Source organism: Coptis chinensis, chromosome 6, assembly GCF_015680905.1.
Source record: "Coptis chinensis isolate HL-2020 chromosome 6, ASM1568090v1, whole genome shotgun sequence".
NCBI lineage: Eukaryota > Viridiplantae > Streptophyta > Magnoliopsida > Ranunculales > Ranunculaceae > Coptis > Coptis chinensis.
Genome location: NC_141461.1, coordinates 62,999,449 through 63,023,559, shown reverse-complemented (window position 1 = coordinate 63,023,559; position 24,111 = coordinate 62,999,449). Strand labels below are relative to the sequence as shown.

The 24,111-nt window shown below is 37.1% G+C and overlaps 1 protein-coding gene and 1 pseudogene across 2 annotated transcripts in view; one reads left to right on the top strand and one right to left on the bottom strand.

Moving 5' to 3' along the window:
• The window catches only part of LOC147493889 (DNA-directed RNA polymerase III subunit 1-like), a 51,937-nt gene that overhangs the window by 21,434 nt on the left and 6,392 nt on the right, over positions 1 to 24,111 (bottom strand). Inside the window, 11 exon segments of the mRNA XM_086565636.1 lie at positions 650 to 748; positions 3,073 to 3,264; positions 3,889 to 4,123; positions 7,064 to 7,157; positions 11,013 to 11,208; positions 16,800 to 16,988; positions 20,555 to 20,695; positions 20,774 to 20,915; positions 21,006 to 21,069; positions 21,072 to 21,153; positions 21,239 to 21,454. Of these exon segments, the coding sequence (XP_086421762.1) occupies positions 650 to 748; positions 3,073 to 3,264; positions 3,889 to 4,123; positions 7,064 to 7,157; positions 11,013 to 11,208; positions 16,800 to 16,988; positions 20,555 to 20,695; positions 20,774 to 20,915; positions 21,006 to 21,069; positions 21,072 to 21,153; positions 21,239 to 21,454 (1,650 nt within the window).
• LOC147493890 (uncharacterized) lies at positions 13,332 to 15,893 on the top strand (annotated as a pseudogene). Its single transcript, XR_015198450.1, has one exon. The product of XR_015198450.1 is annotated as an uncharacterized LOC147493890 (transcript).

Sequence of the window (24,111 nt, the reverse complement as noted above, 5' to 3'; positions counted from 1 at the left end):
TAGATTTCATCAATCACATATCGTAACCCGTACCTGTGTCGCTGTGTCAGGAGAAACACACAAACAGAGATGGAACAGAAGAAAAAGGAAGAGGAGCGCGTAGCTAATTAGTAATCAACAAGTGCAACACCATCTTATGTTGGAATCATATTGACATGCTAGAATTTCTTCAAAGAATATATTACTTGTATTCCTGCACCCTATCCTATAGTTTCATAAATCCCGTATCGTAGTCCATTGCCATGTGCTGTGTCAGTACCTATATCCATATCCATATCCGTGCATTATAGCTCCATGACCAGATGGTCAAAGAGGCTATGTCAAAAATCACTGAGAAGTACATCTGTGGATTTACATATAGCCAAAAGGAATATAAATTACTTCAACAAAACACAAATCATAATTTTATTTAGCAAGAAACGTTGATCACTCTTCAACCTGTGTACTACTAGACAAACAAATCAAGTGCAACGAAAGGTACACGGAGAGAATACTTGTGATAAGTTTTCCCAATAAAATTGAAATATAGGGAAGAAAGCCTCATTGGGCAATAGGGAATAATGTGAGTGAAATGAAATAAGATGTGTAAAACAGAAAACGATAAATGGGTACACCATAAAATGGCAAAGGGAAAAGATATAACTCATACCGCGGTATCAACGAGACCTTCACGCCCACCCATTGTATGAAAGAAAAACTCAGTGGCCGTCAAACCAGAGTAGAATGAATTAGCAACAAAGCCTTTTGCCTGAAAATATGTACCATAACTTTTACATGATTTTAAAGAGAAAATAATTCAAAATCTATGATATTTAAGATTGCATAAAATAGAGTAGCATGCATTAAGACAATTTCCATACCCATGTTGTCATAGGTGACGCCTAAGCGAATAGGCACCGCCTAGACGCTTTTGTTTTGGCAAGTAGCCTTGCCTTTTCAAGGGACCGCCTCGCATACCTTGCCTTATCATATCCTATATTTGTTTTCCTTAAAAACTAGATTCCACTTCAAAACTAAGTAAAACAAAAGCACCTAATATGTCCAATTGATTTCATGAATTTACTGTAAAATGTTCTGTGATTTCGAGTTTATAGAACATAGGATCCCAGAAAAATACTGTAGCATGGCATCTAGGTACTGCCCAAGCATCGTTTAGGCACTACCTGGGCGTTTGGGGACAGTCCACTGCCCACCCTGCCTCGCCTCGCAATGCATAACACCTTGGAAAGCATAGGTTTGAGGAGCATTGGTTTGAATTGTTCAATGCATGAGACTCCATCATACAATGAAGAGAAAATAGTTTCAATAAACTAATTAAAGAATAGCGAGAAACACTAACATAAAGCATCACAATTCATGATTAAATAAGAATGGGGGGTTATTTAGCATTTGGCCTACTGATTTAGGTAGGCGTGTTCACTGGAAACCGAAAACCGAGCCGAACCAGCAGGTTTTTTCGGTTTCTGATACACGGTTCAGTTCACTGTTTTAAAACTTCAAAACCGCCAGGTTCAAACTGGTTCTCGGTTTTAGTACTCGGTTAACCGCTTACCGAACTGTATATGGAGCAAGTCTTATGTTATACTCTCATCATAAAGCTTTAGAACTTTGTTTGGGTGAATCCTAGCCAATGTTATTTTGTTCACATGTTTGGCAATGAGTTGTGATGTTGTATAAGTGTGGAAGAGGTAGATTTTGCATTGCATCGATGATTACTAATATGCTGAAATGCTCATAAAATCACGGTGAACACCAAGGGAATTTTCATTAGTGTGGGGTTATTATTTACTTCATGGGGTTGGGATTAATTATACATTGGATCCAAATTGGAGTTTAAGTTGGTGTTAATAGTATGCATGTAGTATTAATTGGGTCATTTTGGTTTGAAAGTATGAAATGTGAGTGTGATTTAGTATGTGTAAAGAGTTTTAACACTTCCTTTACCACGAGAACTTAATCCAACATCCTCAAGCCACCCCAAGTTAAAGCAATGACAACACTAGAGCTTCTTCTGAACCACTAAAATCAACGTGGGTTGGATCCAAATAATAGTACTAGCTGGTTATCAACTTATCATTTAGGGTTACTTTAAATTATTTACACAGATTTATCAGTAACTTGGTTTTTGTTTTTAGTCACATATTACCCAAGTAGAAGGACACTATACTGTTAAAAACTCTATCAATTTGGGCTTGGGCAACCACATTTTACTTGGTCTTGAGCTTGGTTTATTAGCCTTAACATGGTTAACTGATCAACTTAACCATGGCCTAACAGTCCACAAGCCAGTAACGTGGTCCAACATTACCCCAAGCCAGTAAGAAATTTGAAGCTTAAAACCGATTGGCAAACTGATCCGAACCAAAATTTATGGTTTGGTTGTATCCGATTTTTGAATTTTCTCAGTTCGGTTTCAGTTTTGATCTGTACGAACCGACTAGTTCGGTTTGGTTAAAATTTTGTTTAAAACCGACCCGAACCATATAGATTTAGGTGTATTCAGTGTTAGACCCCCCAACTTTTTCATTTATTCATTTTGGGCCCCACTTCTGTCAGTTGACTCGGTCAAGGTTGAGTTAATCTTCACATGTTTTGTGCTTACTGTGAGTCCACTAACGGAAATGGGGCCAAAAATGGGGGGAAAAAAAGTTAGGGCCAAAAGCTAAAAAACTCTTAAGAATTTCACCAACTTAAGCTAAATAACTCAAATATGAATAAAGCATGAGACTCATTTTTAAAGCCTTTCATTGCATCCACATGGAAACCATCCTCATTTTCAAAACATCTTTCATTATGAGATGAAGAGTCTAAATACAAAGGAAGTGACACTCAACACCCACATGAAGACTACATTGAATAAAAAACCTATGGCATTTTTGTCTCCTTTGCAAAGTTTTTTTCTTTTGTTTATACACAGGACTTGGAGGCGCCTAGGCAAGCCTAGAAAGAAGCACGAAAGAAAAATACGCATTGGTGCATGGGGGAGAGTTTGCTCGCATTAGCAAAGAGTGAAATCAGACAATAAAGCATTCGTTAATTCTTTATGCAATAAAAAAATATATATGCACTTACAGATGGTGTTTTGCATTTCCTAGGAAAGTGTGGGAGACTACGATCAATAAATCCATTGGGGGCACGCCGACCACCAACTGATTGTTGGCCAACACATGCAATCATCTGACTAATATTAATAGGGGAACCTTTGGATCCACACTGTGACATTATCAAAGGGCTGTTCCTCCAATGGAGCTCTTTCATACAAACCTGAGAACATAAAATAAAAATCAAACTGAAAAGAGAAAAGAGAAATCATGAACAAATAAACGAAAGCTGACAAAAATGAAAGTCAGCAAGGACAACAATTAATCTTTAGAGAAAAGCATCTTAAAGACAAAAAAGATTAACTTGATTGCCTAATCTGTTGCACCATAAAGGAAACTTACGTATGTCAAACAAAAGCCAAAATCTATACTGTACACAATTATCACACTGAATTTTCCGAGCTGAATAAAAATTCTAAATATGTGAATTTCCATGGATCAATTACCAAGAGAGTGTATAGTTTTATATGTTTACTATAGTTTGTAACAGATTACATAATAATAAGCTACTGGAATCTGTGCAGATATACCTGTGTGTCGCCATTTAAAGGAGAGAGTCCAATCTAGTGATGTTACTATTTGGAGTAAGAGTCTTTCTTCGTGTAGGTGACAAGATGAGAAAAACTGGGTTACGCCTCTTGGGCATTTTACAGTTAAATGAAACACTTTGTTATCTCGAGTAAAGGGTGTCACACACACAAACACACAAAATTGATTCTTCAGACAGACTCGTAATGGTCAATATAAACATAAAAAATGCAACAATCAACAGAAAATAATCACTTACATTTGCAGTTGTTTCTCGAATGTTATTTAACACTTTACTAATCTCAGCTTCCAATGTTAGAGCAGAATCAGAACCTGGCGGAAGTTCAATATTCCCTTTGATGTGTTCCCGTATCAAGTCATCACATTTTTCATAACCTTCATCTATCCTTGCTTTTTTCTGCTGATTGAGAAGTTCTCCTGGCTGGACATCATCTATTCCAATCGAGAACCCATGATTACCAATCCACCTGGCACTGAACACAAAAAAATACTAAGGCCATAGGCATGTGAAGAGAAGAAAACATTCTTCATCTTTAAAAGACTTTGGATATCTTTCTTTCACGTTGCTATATTAATCTGTCAATTTGCTGAAGGCTTGACTGGTAGGGAGGGAAAATTCTATGAATATCAAAAGGAGGCTCGGAAAGAGAACACACGTGTAACTGTGAGACACCTAGAATTGGGGAGGAATAATGTCAGCATTCCCCCTCAGCGAAAACACACTGGAAAGAAACACCTGTGGGCAGTTCTCTACCTTTTCTGCAACTGCACCTGGAAAGGTTTGAACCCAAGACCTTTTATATCCATATTTCTAATATCATGTCACTTCGCCAATTGCTCCATAATATCGACCTTGTAGAGAGGGAAAATTCTATGAATTTCAAGAGAAGGCTGTGGTAATATAACATAGGCGGGACACACCTTCAATTGAGGTGGAATAATCACCACATACTCATTATAGTGATATATACAATGGTTCCTATGCGGTAAAATTATTACAGACGTGTGCAATGGTCAAAACAACAGTAAATGATTTTGTTTCTTTTGATTCCAAATTTCATGTTTGGCCAATCAGTTAAATTATTGTGCACAACTAGGCGCATATTGTCTCGGTTAAAGGCTCTGCACTTTGGCTGGAAAGCTGTCCAGCTCGCTCTATGAATGTGGGATCCAGAGAGGAATCAGGAATATAAGTTATTCCACACAAACTGGTCAATATGGCGTACAACAGTCTTATGAGGGTCAGATACTGCAAGGGACAAACCTAGCTGTGATACTCTAAGTTCGAGCTTATGGAGAAATTGGCAATTTAACATGGTATCAAAGCCACTAGTTTCTGAGAGGTCTCGATTCAACTCTTACTAGGTGAAGATGTCCAGTCCTTTTACCTGTGTATTTCCAGCGTGTCCCGCTGAGGGGGAGTGTTGACATATATGAACCTCTAATATATTAATAAAATTGACCATTCACATAAGTTCGAGATTATGGAGAAATTGGCAATTTAACAAATAAGAGGATCACCAACAAGCTTTGAAAGCTGGGACTTGTCACTCATCGGAGTGCTGCAAAGTTTATATTCAGCAAAAATGATACTGCATACTTCATCTAAGAGAAATGCAAGGCAGGATTTTTTACGACAGCCCAAGGCCCAAAATATAGGGATGACAACTACAATGCTCAAATTTTTATTTTTGTTTAATTGGTAAATATTATATATCATTAATCTCAAGTAAACTATGTGAGTGCAAGGCAATATAGTTATCAATATCGTACGATACACGATACGTATCGAAAGCAAATCAGTACGTATCACACTAGTGTATCGAAAGTTTTATGCATTGCACGATACAGGGAGCGTATCGTATGATACGATATGATAGTATCACACTAGTGTATCGAAAGTTTTATGTATTGCACAATACAGGGAACGTATCGTATGATATGATACGATACATTCCGTATAGAGCGATACGCTTCAAACACATGAAATATTAAAAAAATTACCCGAAAACGAGTTTTTAAGATTTATTTAGTTTTTTTTCTCCTTTCTAAGACTTAGAAAGCCATCTAAGGTTTTAGGATATGATAAACAACAACTGTAATGCAAAACAACAACTAGCTTACTCATCTAACAGCTAGCCTATCCCTTTATGTCTAATACTAATTTGGGTCTAGTGGTTGAAAATGATGACATTTTGTACCATACACTACTAATAATAACTCATACCATACACTAGTACCAATACTATAATAACTAGATTGTAGTATTGCACACAAAGTCATGGAATCTCAAGTCCCTAAGAGGTTCTATGCCCCCTGCCCAGTCGAAAAATGTTTACTTGACCCCCATCACAACCCCATAGCCTTTTTAGCTCAAAAGTTCTCTAATTCCGCTCATTCCAAAGCACCCACACTATGGCCTTGGGTAGATGTTTTGGGATCCAACTAGCTTTTGGTGAAAGGGCATGTTGAAAGATATTCACGCCAAAAACCTCCCCACTGCTTTTGGTGGAAGGACATCAAATTAAAAAAAAATGACTCCAAATGCAGTACCAGAACCAGATATCCTTCTTTGCAGAAACCCATAGAAAAAATTAAGTGAAAATATCTTGCTTACGTCCCATTCCCAAATTCTTCCATCTTCCTCAATGGATTTCTCCCGTATCTGGTAAATGGCGGTTAAAAAGTCAGCCAAAATTTTGAAAGCCACATCCTAACCAGTCACCAACACATGTTCAACCGTCACCACATAGTCCACTATCTTGGCATTGTTATCAGAAGCAATTTCATAAATTTCCAAAAACTTTCTGTAAGCAGTCTTCTGCTTATCCCACTGTCATGCAAATACAAAATAAGGTGATCCATCCCACTAATGAAAGAAAACATTTTCCAAATCTTCTCACCACTTTGTAATTCCTTATTCCCTTCCCACAATGTGGTCCCATAAAGACCCCAAGGGGATTTTGGTTTCTACTATTATCTCTTTCTCCATACTTAAATATCCCTAAGCCATAGATGGTCCTTGTCCTCACTATACCTTCACAAGTCTACAGCCATTGTAGTCCCCCTTCCCCTTACTCAAGACATAGTTTATGCCCACATAACCCACTGATTTTTTTTTCACCTCACTACTCCCCTCAAATGAACCAAGGCTCTTGTATCTGTTTTTTTTCCCATGAACACTTAGAGATATATTTCATTACTCCCTAAAGAATACATTCATCACTTAGCAAGATGCTAAGTTCAAAGGCTACAACCTTCCCACTGACAAAAGAACTTAGACTTGGGCATTCCCATACTAGCATGCAACCAAAGAGCATATAAAGGTCAAGAAGTACAAAATAAGATTCCAACCCACATGTACCCGATAGAAGATATGTAATCACAAGGCATAAGCACCAAAAAGAGAATACCTCAATTTCGCAAGACGGTTCATACAAGAAGCAGCAGCATGTACATTGTAGTCTCTAAGGAGAACAGAGAACAGGCCATCCTTGTTACCATTTCCTATATAAAAAATAAAAAAAATAAAAAAAAAATCAAAACCTTCAAAAATGTTCAAATCTAAACTCACAACAGAAAACACATCCCCATACTGCACAACATCCAGGTCAGACCTGATGAAAAAAGTGGAAAATTCCTAAACAGTCATGGGCTGGACAACCATTTTGATATCAATATAGACAGTGACTTCTTATGTATCAAAATATACAATAAAAATTCATACCACCATCTAATAGCATATATATCTAGATAAAGCAAAATATTGTGTTCCAATTGCCACGTAAAAATCAATGTTTGCCCTTGAAAAAACCCTACGATCTATGTCAGTCCTCATAAATTGGGATTTTAACATTTAGTGACGTACAGAGAAAGGTGGGTCACTTGATGGTTCGATCCAACCTAAGCAGTTTAAATAAAGTAAAATATCTACATTACAATTGTGCATTTGCACCAACTCAAACATATGTCAATTTTCAATTGCATTTGAACATTTAGTGAGCCTTTCTTGTTATGTAGGATTGATCCTCACGGAGATCATGTGCACAATTGGTGATAAAAAAATCCCCAAAAAATAGGAAATGAAAGGTTTTTGTCACATTATCGGAAATAATATCCAAATCAAATCCTTGGGAATTTTCCATGGGAAGAAAAAAAGGTGGGGGGAAGGGGGGGCGCGGGGCACGGGGCACAGCTATGACTTTGATGGACCGTTAAGTTGTACTGATGTCTAGCGCTCTTACAAGTTTGTGTTGGGCTCCCTAAACTGGTCTTTGCGATTCGTACTTATCCACCATCCTTTTTTAAGGAGGCAGCTAAGACTTTTAACTGGCATCTTTGCATGGTTCTTCAGGGTATTAAAGTTTCAGATGGTCCTTTTGGTTTCGGTGCTTTACAGTAGCGTTTAGCGACGCTTCCTTAACGTCTTGGTGGGTTAGGTATCTATTGTGCCACTGATGTCTATGCATTTGCTTTTGTGGCCTCTCATTTTCAGACTATTGAGTTTCAGAACCACATTCTTAGGAGTTGTGGTCTAGTGCCTATGGGTGAGATTCTTGATGATGCTACAAGTGCATTGCGTCTCTATCTACCCGATTTTTATCTCAATTCTATGGTTGTGAATACTACTGTCCCCTCAAAACCACAAAAAGTTTTGGAGGAAGCTTTTTACGGTAAAATTGTTGTTGGTCTTGTGAGATAGTTTGAATTATCTACTCGACAGAAACAGTCATTGGATACTTGTAGTCGGAACAATGCAAAAGATTTTCTACTTGCTATTCCGATGTAGGAACTTGGACAACGTGTGCCACCGATCGAGTATCGCACTATTCTCCAGTACCATCTCATGATCCCTTTGTACTCTGATTGTGGTGTTTGCCTTGTATGCAAAAAAAGTAGACTAGATCCTTTCGGGGACCATACAACACATTGTAAACATTTTATAGGTTTCGGATACCGACATGATCATATGAGAGACATTTTATGTGATGCATTTTGGAAGGCGGGGACACAAGTGAATGAGGCTCCCGTCAATTTTATCATTGATCCAAATGAGAGTATGTCGACACTTCGACCTGCGGATGTCTTGATTTACAGTTGGTCTGAGGGAAAGCATGCATGTGACTAGAGTCTCTCTATTGGTAGGCCTTAGGAATGGGGACTTTGAGGTAGGAAAAACAGCTAATAGAGCAGCGGCAGGAAACATGGAGAAGCACCAGAAAGGTTGTAGGGCTAACCAGCATTGTTTTATTCCGTTCAGTTTAGACACTTTCGGTTTCTAGGCACTACAGTCTGTTGAGCTCCTTAAGAGATTGCAGAAGGTTATGGATAGTAACATAATGACAACTAGTTCTAACGAATTTGTTTTTAAGAAGATGGGATTTGCCCTTCAGAAAGGACTTGCGACACAGCTTGTTGCACACTTGTCTCAATTATTTGTAAAACTAGTTATCAATAAAATTTTCACTTGATTTTTAAAAAAAAAACGAAAGTTGAAACTTAAAAAGAAAGCATTGCTTACCTTTTTATTTCCAAGTTCCAACATTGAACTCTTTCCCTAACCAAGCTATCCATCCCCTCCGTCTCTCTCTTCGTCTCACCTTTCCTTTTCTAAAGAACTTCTACTTAAAATATATTAAAATAAGTTAATTATCTATTCCTAGTAGTGACCCTGTGTCTTTTCTCTAAAAATCTTGCCATGTCGGACACCGATATGTGTGTTAATCGCAGTGTTCTAAAAATCGGTCTAGGCGGCTGCCTAGGAAGTCTCTAGGCGGTGCCCAACCGACTCGCCTAAGCCCAAGTCGTTTAAAAAATCGGTGGACCGATTAGGCGGACTAATCGACCTCTAGGCGGTCCATTCAAGTTTTTTTTTTATTATTTAATAATTAAATGTCGAAAATTAAAGACCCATGTAGGCTTAAGATTTGAATGAGTTTAAAAGACTAAAATCTAATGTAAATTATATGTCACTATAAGAAAGAGTAAGTTTTTATATGAAGTCAATATTTTTCAACTATTACATAATAAGTATCTTTGTTTGTGTTTATTTTTTGAGTTATGGTAAATGATTTTCTTCATTTCTTGTAGTATAGGTGTGTATTACTATATATATTAGGGAAAAAAACCGTCTAGCGCCCAAACCGTCTAAGCACTGCCTAAAAGGCCTAGGCACTAGGCGATCTCCCACCACCCGACTACCGCCTAGCGTTTTTTAGAACACTGCTTAATCGCCATGTAACTTAGGTTTTCACAATCCTATCTATGACAAGCTGGCATTGAATTGATCACCGTGCTTCCCTAAATTTAAATCTTAGTTTCTACTCACCTTGTACCTCATAGTGTGAAACAAGGCCTCTTAACTTAGCCTCTAGGTTCAGTACGCTCTAAAGACAAAGACGAAATTCCCAGCCAAGTGGAATGAATATGAGGACACACAAGCTTTATCTAACAGTTTTAATTTTTGGATTTCCTAGTTTAATTAGGATTCCTGCTCATCAAATTATCTTGTTGTTTAAGGCTTGGCCTCTCAAATGCAGTCAATTTTAAAGTTGATATAAAGAACTTTGTAGCGTCATTGAATTTTCCACCAGCATGTTTACCTCATTCTTCGACCATATCAAGCAATCCTTGGAATTTGTTGCAAAGCAAGTTAACCACGCTACTCGATTTAAAAACTAAAAGTACAACCATCTTCTGGAAATTGAATCTAGTTTACAGTTCAGTACTACTTCAGCAATTTCACAATAGACTACCATACCTTATAGTCTAAAACAGAATGAGCGCACAAAACACATTGAAGTAAATACACACTCATTATAAGATGGGATAAAAAAAACAGGAAGAGAAACAAATGTTCACTTTCTGATGAACATTGACTACAAGGTATAGTTCTTACAAAAGGAGTAAGCTGATATCAAATTTAAGTATAGCAGATTGATCAATGTCCAAACAAGTGGAGTGTAATAATGTTTCTTATTTTCCAGTGTTAATTCTTATAACCAATTATTGATATGGGGGGTGGACCAAGTACTGAGATGGAGGGCGGACAGTTGCCCCTCAAAACTCAATTACCTTTCATACAATAAAAACCTACTTAGGGAGAAATTGTGAGCACCTTACATGTCCACCAATATCTCCCTGTCTCCAACAAATCTCATATCTTCATCTTCGCCTTTAAGACCATTCTTTTTCTTCCTACATATCCATTTACCTATAGCCTTTTCTGGATAGAAGCAACACTTGCTATATGTTTCATATTGCACATAAGTTCACTACAGACGGTCACAAGAAATATACAAATTATCATAATAAGACAAAAAAAAAGGCAGAAGAAATAAAGTGAAGAAAGAGAGAACCAACCTACAGTAGCCTTCCCAAGTTGCCCACATATAAGTTCACTATTCCGAAAATAGACAAAACCATCATTAGGACACATTGTTTCTCCAGACTTGCTGTAATTTTTCTCCAAAACAGTAAGGTTCAAAAAGACCTTCATCTGAGCATGAGGACGTGCTAGGACACTAAACAGTTGTTTCCCAGTCCATAGCTCGATTGGCTGTGATTCCAATAGCAAAACATTACAGTGAAAACCATTACCATAATGTAAGAATGTCAGACTTCCTAGGAAGAAAAGAAGCTAGAATGAAGTGAAGGATCTTGAACAGTATCACGTAAAATATTGATTGGCCAGAGTTGACTGCACTTAGGAAAACTGCAAATAATGAAAAAGTAGGCAGAAAAGAGTAGTAAACTGAGAGATAAGATGACACCACAAAATTAACGGATAAGATACACACCAAGAAGTTCAAAACAACCAATTAAAGATATAATAACTACTTCACTCCAATCAAGGAAAAAAACAAAACAGGGATTTCAAGTCCCAAAAGTAAACAACCTTTGAAGATAGGGAGGAGGAACCAAACCCCTGAAGAAAATAAGTTTAGGCATCCAACGGGTAATCGAAGACCTTGAAGAGAAATGTTTTAATGATTGGCCCCTTAATACAACATTTTTTTTTTTTTGTTGGCAAGCCTGTTTTAAATAAGATCAGTAACTCTTTGATGTTGGCGGGATTCGAGCCCCAGACCACTGGTATCATCACCCAAAGGTTTTACCGACTTTACTAGTCGGCACCTGCAAAAGACTTTTTTCTTTTTTTGTTGGCAAGCCTATTTTAAATAAGATCAGTAACTCTTTGGTGCTGGCGGGGTTCGAGCCCATACCTCTGGTATCATCACCCAAAGGTTTTACCAACTTTGCTAGTTGGCACCTGCCCTTAATACAACATTTATGAAGCTAAAGTTATTTTTGATACATGTGGAGGATCAAACTTAAGTTATTGATTTGAGTCCCCTCCCATTTTTCGATGAACACAATAAGGAGATTTTACCAGTTGAGTCTGAAGGTGAGAAATTGTTGGAAATGCAGTATTAGATATTGTGTCACAAGAAACGCAAATTTATGTGGATCCGGTTTGGCATGCTTATTTTCTAATTGTTGCTCCACAAGGTTATATGTTGCAATTGCAGCTTTTGTGCCTTGCTAATTTCAGTGTTCGCCGATTTGGGTTGCTCGACTTACTTTCTGAAAGTTGTGTAGAGATATATAAAAATTAGTCTATGAAGCACTGATACGTCTCTAAGGGTGAAGTATCAGTGTCCGATACGTGTCCGACACAGATACGCCCCGATACGCATTCGATACGTGTCGGATACGCGATTTATCCGATTTTATAATTATTTTTTTTAATTTCCGACACGCCGGGGACACGCTAGAATAGTAATCTCACGCATACAAGAAATTTTTTAGAGAGAAAAGAGGATGGCTTAGTTAGGTTTCAGCCCCTCCTCACGCTTTTCTTATATAGGAAAATAGTCAGTTTACAATATAGGTTTCCACCGGGTTCGCGTTCTCATTCAGGATGACAATATATATATATATATATATATATATATATATATATATATATATATATATATATATATATTATTCAAACGTGTCCATGATGTATCCATATCCTATATTTTTTAAAAATGTCGTGTCGCGTGTCGGTATCCGTGCTTCCTAGGAATTAGTATTCTTCAGTTTGGATTTTTAATCCCACAGAGAGTATATAGAGTATGTAGGAGTGTTAGTACATCTTTAATTTTTATTTAAGGAGAGTGGGTCCCATGTAAATATTAAGTTTTGTTATGATCAATATAATTTTAATTTTAGATTTCTACTTGGTAGAGAGAGTTAGGGTTTAGACATAGATTTCACGTTCAGTCAACGAATTCCGGTGACCGGCAGAAGGTGGACTTCCGCAAAGAATTTTCTTTTTCCTCATCTAAATTGGTCTCTTCCTCTAGCGGACTGTGACAAGGAAAAGGTATTTTGGCAAAGGAACTTTCACTTTGTATGCCTTCTTTTTCGTAATTGAAGTTTTTTCCCATCTTAATCTGAACCTGTTGGAAAAAAGTCATACATTTTCTTAGTTCTTGAAACGTATTGTGCGTTTTAGAAACTACATTTGACAAGCTTTCCACTAAGTTATAGCTATAGCTAAAAATCTAAGTCAAAGTAGTCTGGGCAGTCGTTTGAAGCTACTCAAGGAAGAAGGGATGATGGAGTGGCTATTTCTTTCTGTTCCACCTCAATTAGGTCAAGAGTTCGAGTCTCCCTACCAAGAAGTTTTTTTTTTTGTTGATATGTTATGTTGCATGGGTATGGGTACAAGTGTTGGGTTTGGACACGGGGTACGAAGATTTGACACGGTGTGGTCTGAAAAATCAGACACAGGAACAACTAATATTATAATTTCATTTTCTAATTTTTTTTTAAAAAGAAATTATTTAATTCTAAAACATTGAATCCTGAAAAGAAATTATCTTACAAAGAACATGGGGCTTGGAATCAGTAAACGGGCATGCTTATAATAATAGTAATTCCAGTGAGTTTGCCAGTGGTATGAACCTATAACCAATTAGTTGGTTTTAGAAGTGGCCCATATTCTTTAGTGAAGTTTGACCTTAGATAGGCCAATTAGCTAAGCCCATACTAATAAGCCTCTTAATTAACAAATAAACCCTAAATCAGCCGCCTCCTTCTCTAAATCAGCTGGAGAAAAGTTTCCTTCTTCAATTCCAGTGAGAGGAAAACACATATCTACAAGGAAATCCCTCAGTTCCTTCTTCAAAGAATTAAATTTCTCCTCATTTCTTCTTCTTTCACCTTATTTTCACTCGAAATTTTCTAATCTCTTTTTTTTTTCTTACACCAATCATGAATCTGTATCGTACCAAAGTCGGTGTCGGCGCCAACATGACATGACATAGGACACGGAGGAATTTTAGGCGTACCCATGCAACACAGTTGATATGTTATGTCCCACAAGGGTTATGATAAGCCACGAATAAAAATATATAAGTCTTGGGACCTCTCCACTTATCACCAACTTGTTTTAAGTTGGATACCGAAATTCTATGGTATTAGAGCGGGCTATTGTTATTGGTCCAAAGGGCCTGTTATTTACTCAATGTCTACAAATATGTTTGTCTATGTGTTAGGCTCAAGTAATATTACATGTGAGGGGGCGCGTTGAGATGTTAGCTCCCCACACAAGATATGTTAAGCCACTTATCACCAATTGGTTTTAAATTGGATGTCCATCTTCAATAAGTTGCTACAAGAGAAGATATCGAGGCAGGCTACGTAGTCATCTTAAAAGTCAGGGATAATTGCATTTCTCCTAATGTCTTGGGCCATCCATTTAGTTCGTGAGTTTCTTGTGAAGAATATTTTGATAATTTGATCTCTAATCTCGAGGATGAGATTCTCAAAGTCGGGGAGAATGATGGGAATCCTGTTGGTGGACAAGTCCAAGGTCAAGCCCCAAGTCTTTATTTTTCAATTTAAGCACACATGTCATTATACTATTGGTTCATTAGTTTTGCTTTGTTGACAAGCAAACCCTAAGTTATAATAACGGCTTGTAATACATTAGAAGTGGGTTCATTTGCTATTAATGAAAAGTGATAAAGTTGAGGCTTTTAGGATTTATTCTTGTTTCCCCTAATCGTAATTTGGGGTTCAATCTATTAAATTGGTGTTGGATGATTTAATCAAAGCTTCTGCCGATTAGATCACATCATATGTATAGAGTACCAATCCCAAGAGATATAATTCTAAGACATAACTAAACAAGTCAAAATAGAATCCCACATATTTGGCTCCTTTATTCTATATAATATGTCACACGCAGTCAATTGAGTTCAGCACTGTTGAGTGTACGAAGTCAGGCTGCATCCTTGGCACTGGACAACGAAGAACACTAGGGGCATCAGTTTCATCTTTGTGTCCAGCATTACCTTTAACAAAAAAATCAGATGCAACCCCAATTTCCTCCTGTATTTCTTCCTTTCTAACCAAACCCCTTGCTCCCCATTGATCTACTTATTCTTCAATTTCAAGTACCATCAACTTAAGATTTTGAAACTTTTAATTGGTTAGACTTGTTGATAGCCAATGAGGAAATTTCAAATGAGAGACAAATGTTTCGAAAGATACTTTCCGGGTGTGTTGGAGAGGAGAAAAGTCAACGTAGAGTTTGCCAAGTTCTCCACGGCCTCTAGAGAGTTTGGTAGTAGTGATTCCATCAATGATAGACGATATATGGATCCAGATTTATGGTGGGTAATCATGGCGCTTCCACTCCCTTACTCCAAAGCTTAGCATTGAATTTACTTGGATAACCTTGCTCCTCTTCATGTTGTGGGCGCAATTGGAGTACGTAACTTCCATCAACTCTTTGAAGAGGAACAAGATAACACCACAAAGAGGTGAAGACTTGGTATATGTCAATTCTAATCTTCACTTCTTATCAAGGGGAACTCAAGGAGTGTCTACTATGTCGGATGTGGGGGAAATGCATTTGATACCTTGAAGGGTGTTGGTATACTTGAGGTTGCGACTCTTTCACTTGGTAAACCGGAAATGGAGACCATGCTACTCACAAATGAAGGAACTGCAGAGATGTCCTTGGGGTTGATGATGATGAAGATAATTGAAAACGGATAATTTGTTCTTATGGAGTTCTTTCGTTCTTTTGTCCTTGGAGTTCTTTTGTTATTTTCTTTATGCCTCTTGTGGCCTTTGTAATGTTATGACCATGACTTATATACTTATGTGAGATGTCTTCATGACTCTTTTTATTGTTCACGTCGTTATAAATTTTGATAAATAATGATATTACTTCAAATCTAATGTTACATCAATATAAAAAAAATTCAAAATATAATATAACATCTGCGTCCTTGCCGTGTCCACGTTCTACTTTTTTAGGATATGCCCGTGTCAGCGCCTTGGTGTCCGTGCCTCATAGCTTGTAGGCATTTGTGGCAATCTTTGAGATCTTGGATGTGGAAGACTTGAATGATTTAATATCACCCAAAGATAGTGGCTTTGATGCAGGCTGCTCCCCTTGTTTATCTACGCCTTCCCCACATTTCTTTTGTTTGTGTAGCTTCAGACCTATCAACTGGAATTGAGCAAGAAGAAGTGGGTGGAGTGCTACCAATTGGATAAACATGAGCAAGCTGCAGCAATAGGCGACTATTATGATGGACACATTGTTCTGGGAGTGGCTTTGTCTTGCGCAGTGGTGGACAGCTACAGTTGTAATCATGATACTGTGGCTGACATCCATTGGAATATGGTAGAGGAATTTCTCAAACAAAGTGGCAATATATGTTTACCGAGTCGAATAGGAAGGAAACGTGGGGAATTCGCATAACCAACATAGGATTTTTATTTCATGACCTCGGTAGCAAAAATTTGGTCTTGCAAAGTGGCAAAAATTTCAACATAGGATTTCTTTTTTCATAACCAACTAAATAATAAAAATACTAATCAAATATTACTAAACAGTAAAAATATACTGAACAAATAATAATCAGACCATGATACTGTATCATCTTTGGTCTTACATGCAGCTTCTTGCTGCAATTCTAAGTGTTGATAAGATTTCTAATTGTATCACTATATTTCCTTTCCCAAATAAAAAAAGAAACGTATTATGAAGAAGGAAAAATATACAAGGTAGGAATATGAGAAATGTATATTATGCAGATCAGAAAGTACCAAAATCATCAAGGTCGTAAATTTTACCTTAATTAAAGCTGGTGTTGGTAAGTCAACAGGATCCATTGCATCCCCCATATAAGAACACATAAGAGAAAAGGCAGCACGATCATAGAATGTATCCTTCCTTGTGATAAGAAACGATGATGTTATAAAGTCTTGAGTGGAAGCAACCAGGATTTCTCCATTTTTTGGTGTGCACAGGTTGTTTTGCACCTGTGGAACAATAACAAGAACTTAATAGTGTAGGCAGATTGAAAAAGCTCGTGCACACAGTCACACATACACACCTAATAGCTACAAGCAAAATTCCGATGCGCAAAATCAGCTCATTCAAATATTTCTAATCGCGGCAAAAGAAGTGGTCAAATTTTATGATTTCGCTAACAGTGTATAATGTTTCATCTTTGCAACATTTTTTTACAAGGATGGAAATATTCAAATGAGTTGATTCTTTGTATGAATAATCTCCAGTGGGGAGACCATATACACAAAAAATGATCCCTTCATTGCTTGCATTAGTCCACTTTTGGGTCGGGATGGATATTTGGTAGGCTAGGTATCCTGCCCCTTATATAGGGAAGGATACGCGACAACTCAAAAGACAGGCGCACATAGTGATAAGCTAAGGTCTGATTTTCTATGGATATGGATATGTTCCGCACATCATGAAGAACATCCTCACAAAAAATTAGCCCATTTAGACGTGTATAGCTTGCCAAAGTTGTATTTATGTTTACGTTTTAACCAATGGTTCACAATTATTCACTTTGCAAAATTCTCTTGACAAGGCTAAACATTTTCAAATGGGCTGATTTCCAAGGATGATGATGTATCTTGTTGGCGGAAGACGATAAACATCAATTATGATTAATAGAACAAACACCTAAAACTAGGGTTTAAACCTTCAACAAGAAGAAAGAAATAATATTCAATAACAGCCAACTAACAATGAAGGCCTAGATGCCTTTATATAATATAAACCTTGTTCCTAATTCTAATTGGAAACCAAAATAGAAAGTACTAAGTTACCTAGTTCTAAAACAAATAGGAGACTCTAATAACCTCTTACTAATTTAATTAAACTACTAATTAAATACACTTCCATGCTCATGCATCAGATGATCTTCATCATCATGAGGATATCCTCACAAAAAGTCAGCTCCTAACTCTTCTCCATGTGCGGCCAACAAACACGTAGTTTACTGTGTCATAATGTCCTTACCATACATATCTCTATAAATTCTCACAATATTCAGCTAATTCGTCTAATCATACTAAAAGTAGTCCATATATTTCCGGATATACCTAAACGATACAAGATTTTTCTATTTTGCTACACTATTTGTCTCTTTTCACACAGTTAGACGTATTCCATTGAGACAATTGTTTGAGAGGATGATCTCCACTTTCAAATGGTGTATGTCAGCTTTTCAAATGGAGCGACTCTAAGGAAGTGGCATTATCCCTCCCCTATATAAAAGCAAGTACATTCTTTAAACAAAACTGTAAAACATTACTATATTAAATTGGGACTGTAAGAATAGGAAGTCGCAGGCAATCTAGAAAATATTTACATAAAAAAATACTACTTCGAACCAAGAGATTCTTTTCAGCATCTGGTTTTCTAGTCACATCCAGAGGGGGGCAGCACATCTCTATTCAGAATCGGATACCTATGTAATTGGGGGGACGGCAGGATGAACCACAATTGGTGCTGACCACACTGACTGCTACCATCAACCTAATCGATCTTAGGCAACAAAAAAAAATCAATTTTTTCATATGACCTTGTGGAGCAACACTAAGAATATACATCCCAAATGGGTTACTGTTCTTGTGGCAAGGCACCTAATACTGCATTTTCAACAATTTCTTCACCTTCATATTCACCAGGTGTCTCCTCTAGGGGTGTCCATGATTCGGTTTCGGTAAATTTCTACTTGATTCATGGAACGAACTGTTTGGGTCGGTTTCCAAATTTTCAAACCAAAACAGAACAGTAGCTTGGAGAGAACTTGATACTAACAAACCATTAAAAATGGTTCGGTTGCAAACCATCAAGTCTAAAAAGTTTCAAGTTTATAGATGTCCAACTATAAGCCAATGCATATTTTAAACTGACCACTTGCACAATTAATAAAAGGTCTGCTCTCACACTAATTTGTAGGCCCAAAGGGCATGCAGTAAGTATTCCTAGCCAAGCTAACGACTTTATAAAGTTCTTTGCAAAGAGACTTTGGTTCTTTAGGCTATATGGGACTAGGTAGTGCAAAGCATACTCTTTAGCCAACACATGATAGAACGACCGCACCAAGAACTCCTCTTTGTTATCCACCTCACCAAACTACTCCCCCTCTTTATAAATGCTAGCCAAAAATGATGCATAGGATTCAAGTTCCCAATCATTTCAATCTCTTCTTAAAGTCACATTCCACTCAACTATTTATTCCCCTCGTTCTATGTAATCCGACACCAAAGCAATCAAACATGCTTCTAAAAGTCCCTAATAATACATAGACCAATATCGGACTAAAATCAAGGGTTTAGTTAGCTAAATGCATCAACACGCATACCAAAAATAGGCGCAGAATTTGGAGAAAAAAAACATTATCTTCCTCCATATACTCATCATAACTTGGAGAACTTGAACCAAAAACCATAGTATCATCCACAAGAAACTCATAAAAAACGAAATGACAATTGCAATCAACAAAAATATCGTCCTCAGTACAATCAAATAATTCATCAATCCAAACAATGTTTAGCAGCACTAGGAAAGTTTACCTCGTCATGGATGTTTTGAATTGTAGATGGGATTAATTTTGTGCCATCCTCAAGGAAACACAAAATTTCTTCAATCAAAATCGAGTTTTGGGACATTATGTCTCTACCATTCAACAAACCTTCACTAATTTTCCAAAAATGTTCACTAAGTTTGCGAAAATCAACCCTATGCTTGGTGTTTCTTGGAGGCATTTTTTCTGTTAAACGTTAACACGGTGAGTAGTGGGTGATGAACAGTGATGCAATTTTATTTTGTTTCTTTTGACATACAACAAACCGATTGATCTGCTACCTTTGTGTAGATGCTTGAAATTTGTGCTAGCTTCTACGAAACAGATTGTTTTGACACAATACCCTACAATCTGACAAAACCCTTCTCGAACCAGTTGACGCCTGACAGACGAAGCATTCAAGAAACCCAAACTCTTCATCTTCTTTCTTTCTAACCCAAGAAAGAACTGATGTGATACCAACTTTGATGTGATCTAATACCCGGACGCTTTGATTAGAAAATCCAACATCAATTTAATAGATAGAACTCTAAATTACAACTAAGGAAAGGGGAATAATCCCTATAAGCCTCCGCTTTAATACTTTTTATTAATCCAAAAACAACCAACCTCTAATCTATTACAAGTCCTTACATATTGACAACAAAGCAAACCAATAGTCTATTGACACGAGGAGCAACTATATTAAAACAAATAAAAACTTCTCAAGTCCTTATTCAATTAGTCCAATTTGAATCAAGATTGTTTTCAGTAATTTTGATTTAACTAATTAGGCTACAAGTAAAAGAACTTGCTTTGATAAGTTATTGTGTAGGAGTCAACTAGATAAAAAGCTCTTAAAAATATTACATTATTAGCTAGATTATGACAAATTAAATTGAAATATTTTCCGTTTGCTTGATATACAGCAAAAGGAGTTTGCCAAACAGAAAAACCTAATACGTAAACAGTACAACATAGCAAGTAAAAATCTCCTGTACTTACCCCCATCAGTGTGAGAGCCTCGGTTCGAGCTTCTTCTGTCTGAGGAACATGCATGTTCATCTCATCTCCATCAAAGTCAGCATTGTAAGGATTACACACAGATTCATTGAATCTCAATGTTCTCCAAGGCATTACCCTTGCCTACAAGTAAATACTAAAAACATAAGGCAACCTTAATGGACATCAAAGAAGTTGGACACAATGAATTGATGCAATTACTCTATGGGACATGATCGACATCCGATGCAAGCTTGGCTGTCGATTAAAAAGAACAATATCACCATCTTCCAGGTGGCGTTCTACAATATGACCATATTTTAATTCATCAGCAGCACGTTTCCTAGCAGAATATTTTAAATGCCTGCAAAGATAGTACAGAAATTTCACTGTTACAAAAGTAAACAGATTGACAATAAGAGGAAAGATAACTGAAATGGCAATAGTAACTCACATCAAAGTACCATCAGGATATCTGATAAAATTTGCTCCAGGATATTTTTGAGGTCCATTACTTTACATTGCCTCAACTTTTCTAAATTGTGATGGGAAACTCGTTCAGGATATGTTAAGATCTGAGCCATTAAGATGGGGATTGCCACCTGACATGCCAGAAAAGGTTTTAAGTTAAAAATTGAAAGGGAAGAGAAATTAGTAATGATTGAAGCTACCCCAACAGTTGTTGACCTCTGTAATTTTGAGATTAGGATCAGGGGAGATAACGGTCCTGCCAGTATATTCAACACGCTTGCCAGATAAATTTCCACGAAAACGTCCCTGCTTCCCTTTGAGACGCTGAACAAACCCTTGCAAAGGCCTAGATGGCTGCATACTTGCAGGCACACCCCGTACATCACTATTTATATATTGTGCAACCTCAATCTGAAGCAGCTCCCAGTCCGCCTGAGTTTGAACAGAATTTAAAACAACATATGCATAAGCATTCTACAATTGCGTAGAACCCATAAAATGTGGAAAGAGTAAAAGACATCAAAGCACCAAGTTGAGATGCATCCTATATTGTAGAGTAAAAGTCCAAAGATAGTTAATAAATTCTATAAGCTATCCTCCAATGCAAGAACTCAATTTAAACATTAAGCGGCCATAACCCAAGGTAAGTGCTTCAAGAAGAGACCAGGGAGGTGATACATATGTAGCAGTCGTGATAATAAGGAAGCCCAATCAGTCGTGCAGTCAAAAAATACTTGCTGTTTTATTTTTTGCTGGTGAACTTAAACTTCACCCCTGTGAGCAGCAAAACAATACCCACATATAAGCTGCTACACTACTAGCAGTCAAGGCACTATCTATTGGGGAAGAATATGATACCAGAGTGCAGAGCTCCTAAAAAAGATGGGGAAATAAGACAAATCACCAACATGACACTTACTAAACTGTTAATGACTACATGAAACAACAGTAGCTTAAATGAGTATTGATAGAGTAAAATTGTATTGTTGTTAGTGGAGAGGAAGTTTGGAGAGGAAAGAGAATGAGGATACGGCCTTATTAGTTTTGGCCTTGTATCACTTCAAAATATATATGAAAAATAAGAGTTTACAATAATAGAAACTTCCTAAAATATTCAGGTCGGGGACACTGCCCCCAAACCCCCAGTGGACCATCCGCACACAACGAAAGTAGCATCCTGCAGCCCAATCCTTAAATCCCCTTGGGAGATGTTGTCTTAGAACTTTAACAGACAGTATCACCAAACCACCTTCCCCGCAAAAAAAGGTGTATTTCAGCCAAGAGGCTTCTAAAACAGAGTACCACCTCAACTAAGCCAAGACGATTTTCAAAATCCACATTGCACATAACGTGGTCTGACTGGGATAAATGCATTTGCAGAGGGAAAGAAAAAGGACGGCGGGTAGAAAAACAGAATTTGGGAATTTTCAACAGCATGCATGAATTGAATGGAAATAGACATATGTTACAGGGACACGCCATATTTTAGATAAACCCATGCCAGATATGTATCCATGAGTCCGTGTCGGACACAACAGACACATTTTGTATGTCATACACCTCAATTTTTGATATTTCACCGTGTCAAACACTTCGTATCCTTGTCGGATACGGACACACATCCGTGTCAATGAAACTTAGAAATAAACAGATGAAGAAAGCCTATATAATTTCAATAATCATAAATAATCCTCCTAGAACAAGGTATTGATAATAAAAGAGAGAAGAAAAGAATCTGGTGTTCTTTAAGAGGTAAGAACATACACTCTAATTATCAATTGAACAATTATAACAGGATTACAACAGTAGCAACTTGAGGGCTGGAAACACATTATTAGATATTAGACAAAGTGAATATGAATAGCCACATAAAGATCTCCCTGCATTTGCTTCTATATGAGCAATATATGCATTGTACATTTACAATAAGAAAAATCATATGCAAACACAATGACCTTAAGAGTATATCTCGCATCAAGATTCAAGATTCCAAGACTTCATCTCAGTTGGACTCTATTCCAATCAATACTTGTTGGTGCAGTATGGTTTCTTAGTGCCTTCTAAGGAGGCTCTTCTGCGTAAGCGGTGGGATGGAAAGCAGTGAGTGGCCTAAGGGGTGCCAACCTCGCCTAAGGGATTTCTAAGCTCCATGTGAACTCCTAGTTAACCCCTCTAATATATGTCTTATTTCCATCCTTTTTATAGGAATTTTTGTAGTGGAAAGACCAACTAATTCCTTGTGATGCAAAAGCAATATTCAACTTAATCTGAAAACTAACTTGGCCACAGTCCTACAACTCAAATAGGAAAACTCTCGACACAATTTCTAATTCGATTAGAACTGAGAAGCTTTCAAATTCAAAATCAAAGAAAATCCTAGAATAACCCTATGCTAAATAATCCCAAAATATCAACTAAACCTTATTCTAATAATCCCTAAGCCCTAACCATGTAGAAACAAATTGAAACTATACAGGATAACTAATTGACACAACGTATAAAACGATTAGAAGTATCTAAATTCGAAATTGATGAAAACCCTAAAATAACCATATGCTAAACCTTTTGATAACCATATAAAAACCAATTGGAACTTAAACTAAGGGTGTAAAATCCTAGATCATCAACCCCCAATGAGTTAAAAAATGGATCTCCAATCAGCATGACGATGAGGGGGGAGGTAAGCATTCTTTCATACTTAGCAAGCACAATCTTATTTCTTTTATCGGTAGAATTACGATATATATATTGATAAAGGAAAAACAATTACAAAAAGCATGAGATATCAAAACTACAAGTAACAAAAAAGAAAAACTTAAAAAACGAAAAAGATCATTCCCTAGGTTCCACACCTCGAAACCTACTACAAAGAAAGAAAAAGCATCGGAATAAGAACATGAATGACTCCCATCTACACACAAAGTACTCAAAAGGAATGTCTTGGGTCTCCTCATGCGCCTTAGAACAAAAAAATAGAAAGTCGTTAATGACCATAAAGACCTCTTCCAAAGATGCCTCAACTCCCTCAAAGTGTCTCTTGTTTCGCTCCAACCATAGCAGGCACAATCTTATGAGATGGCATCTTATGC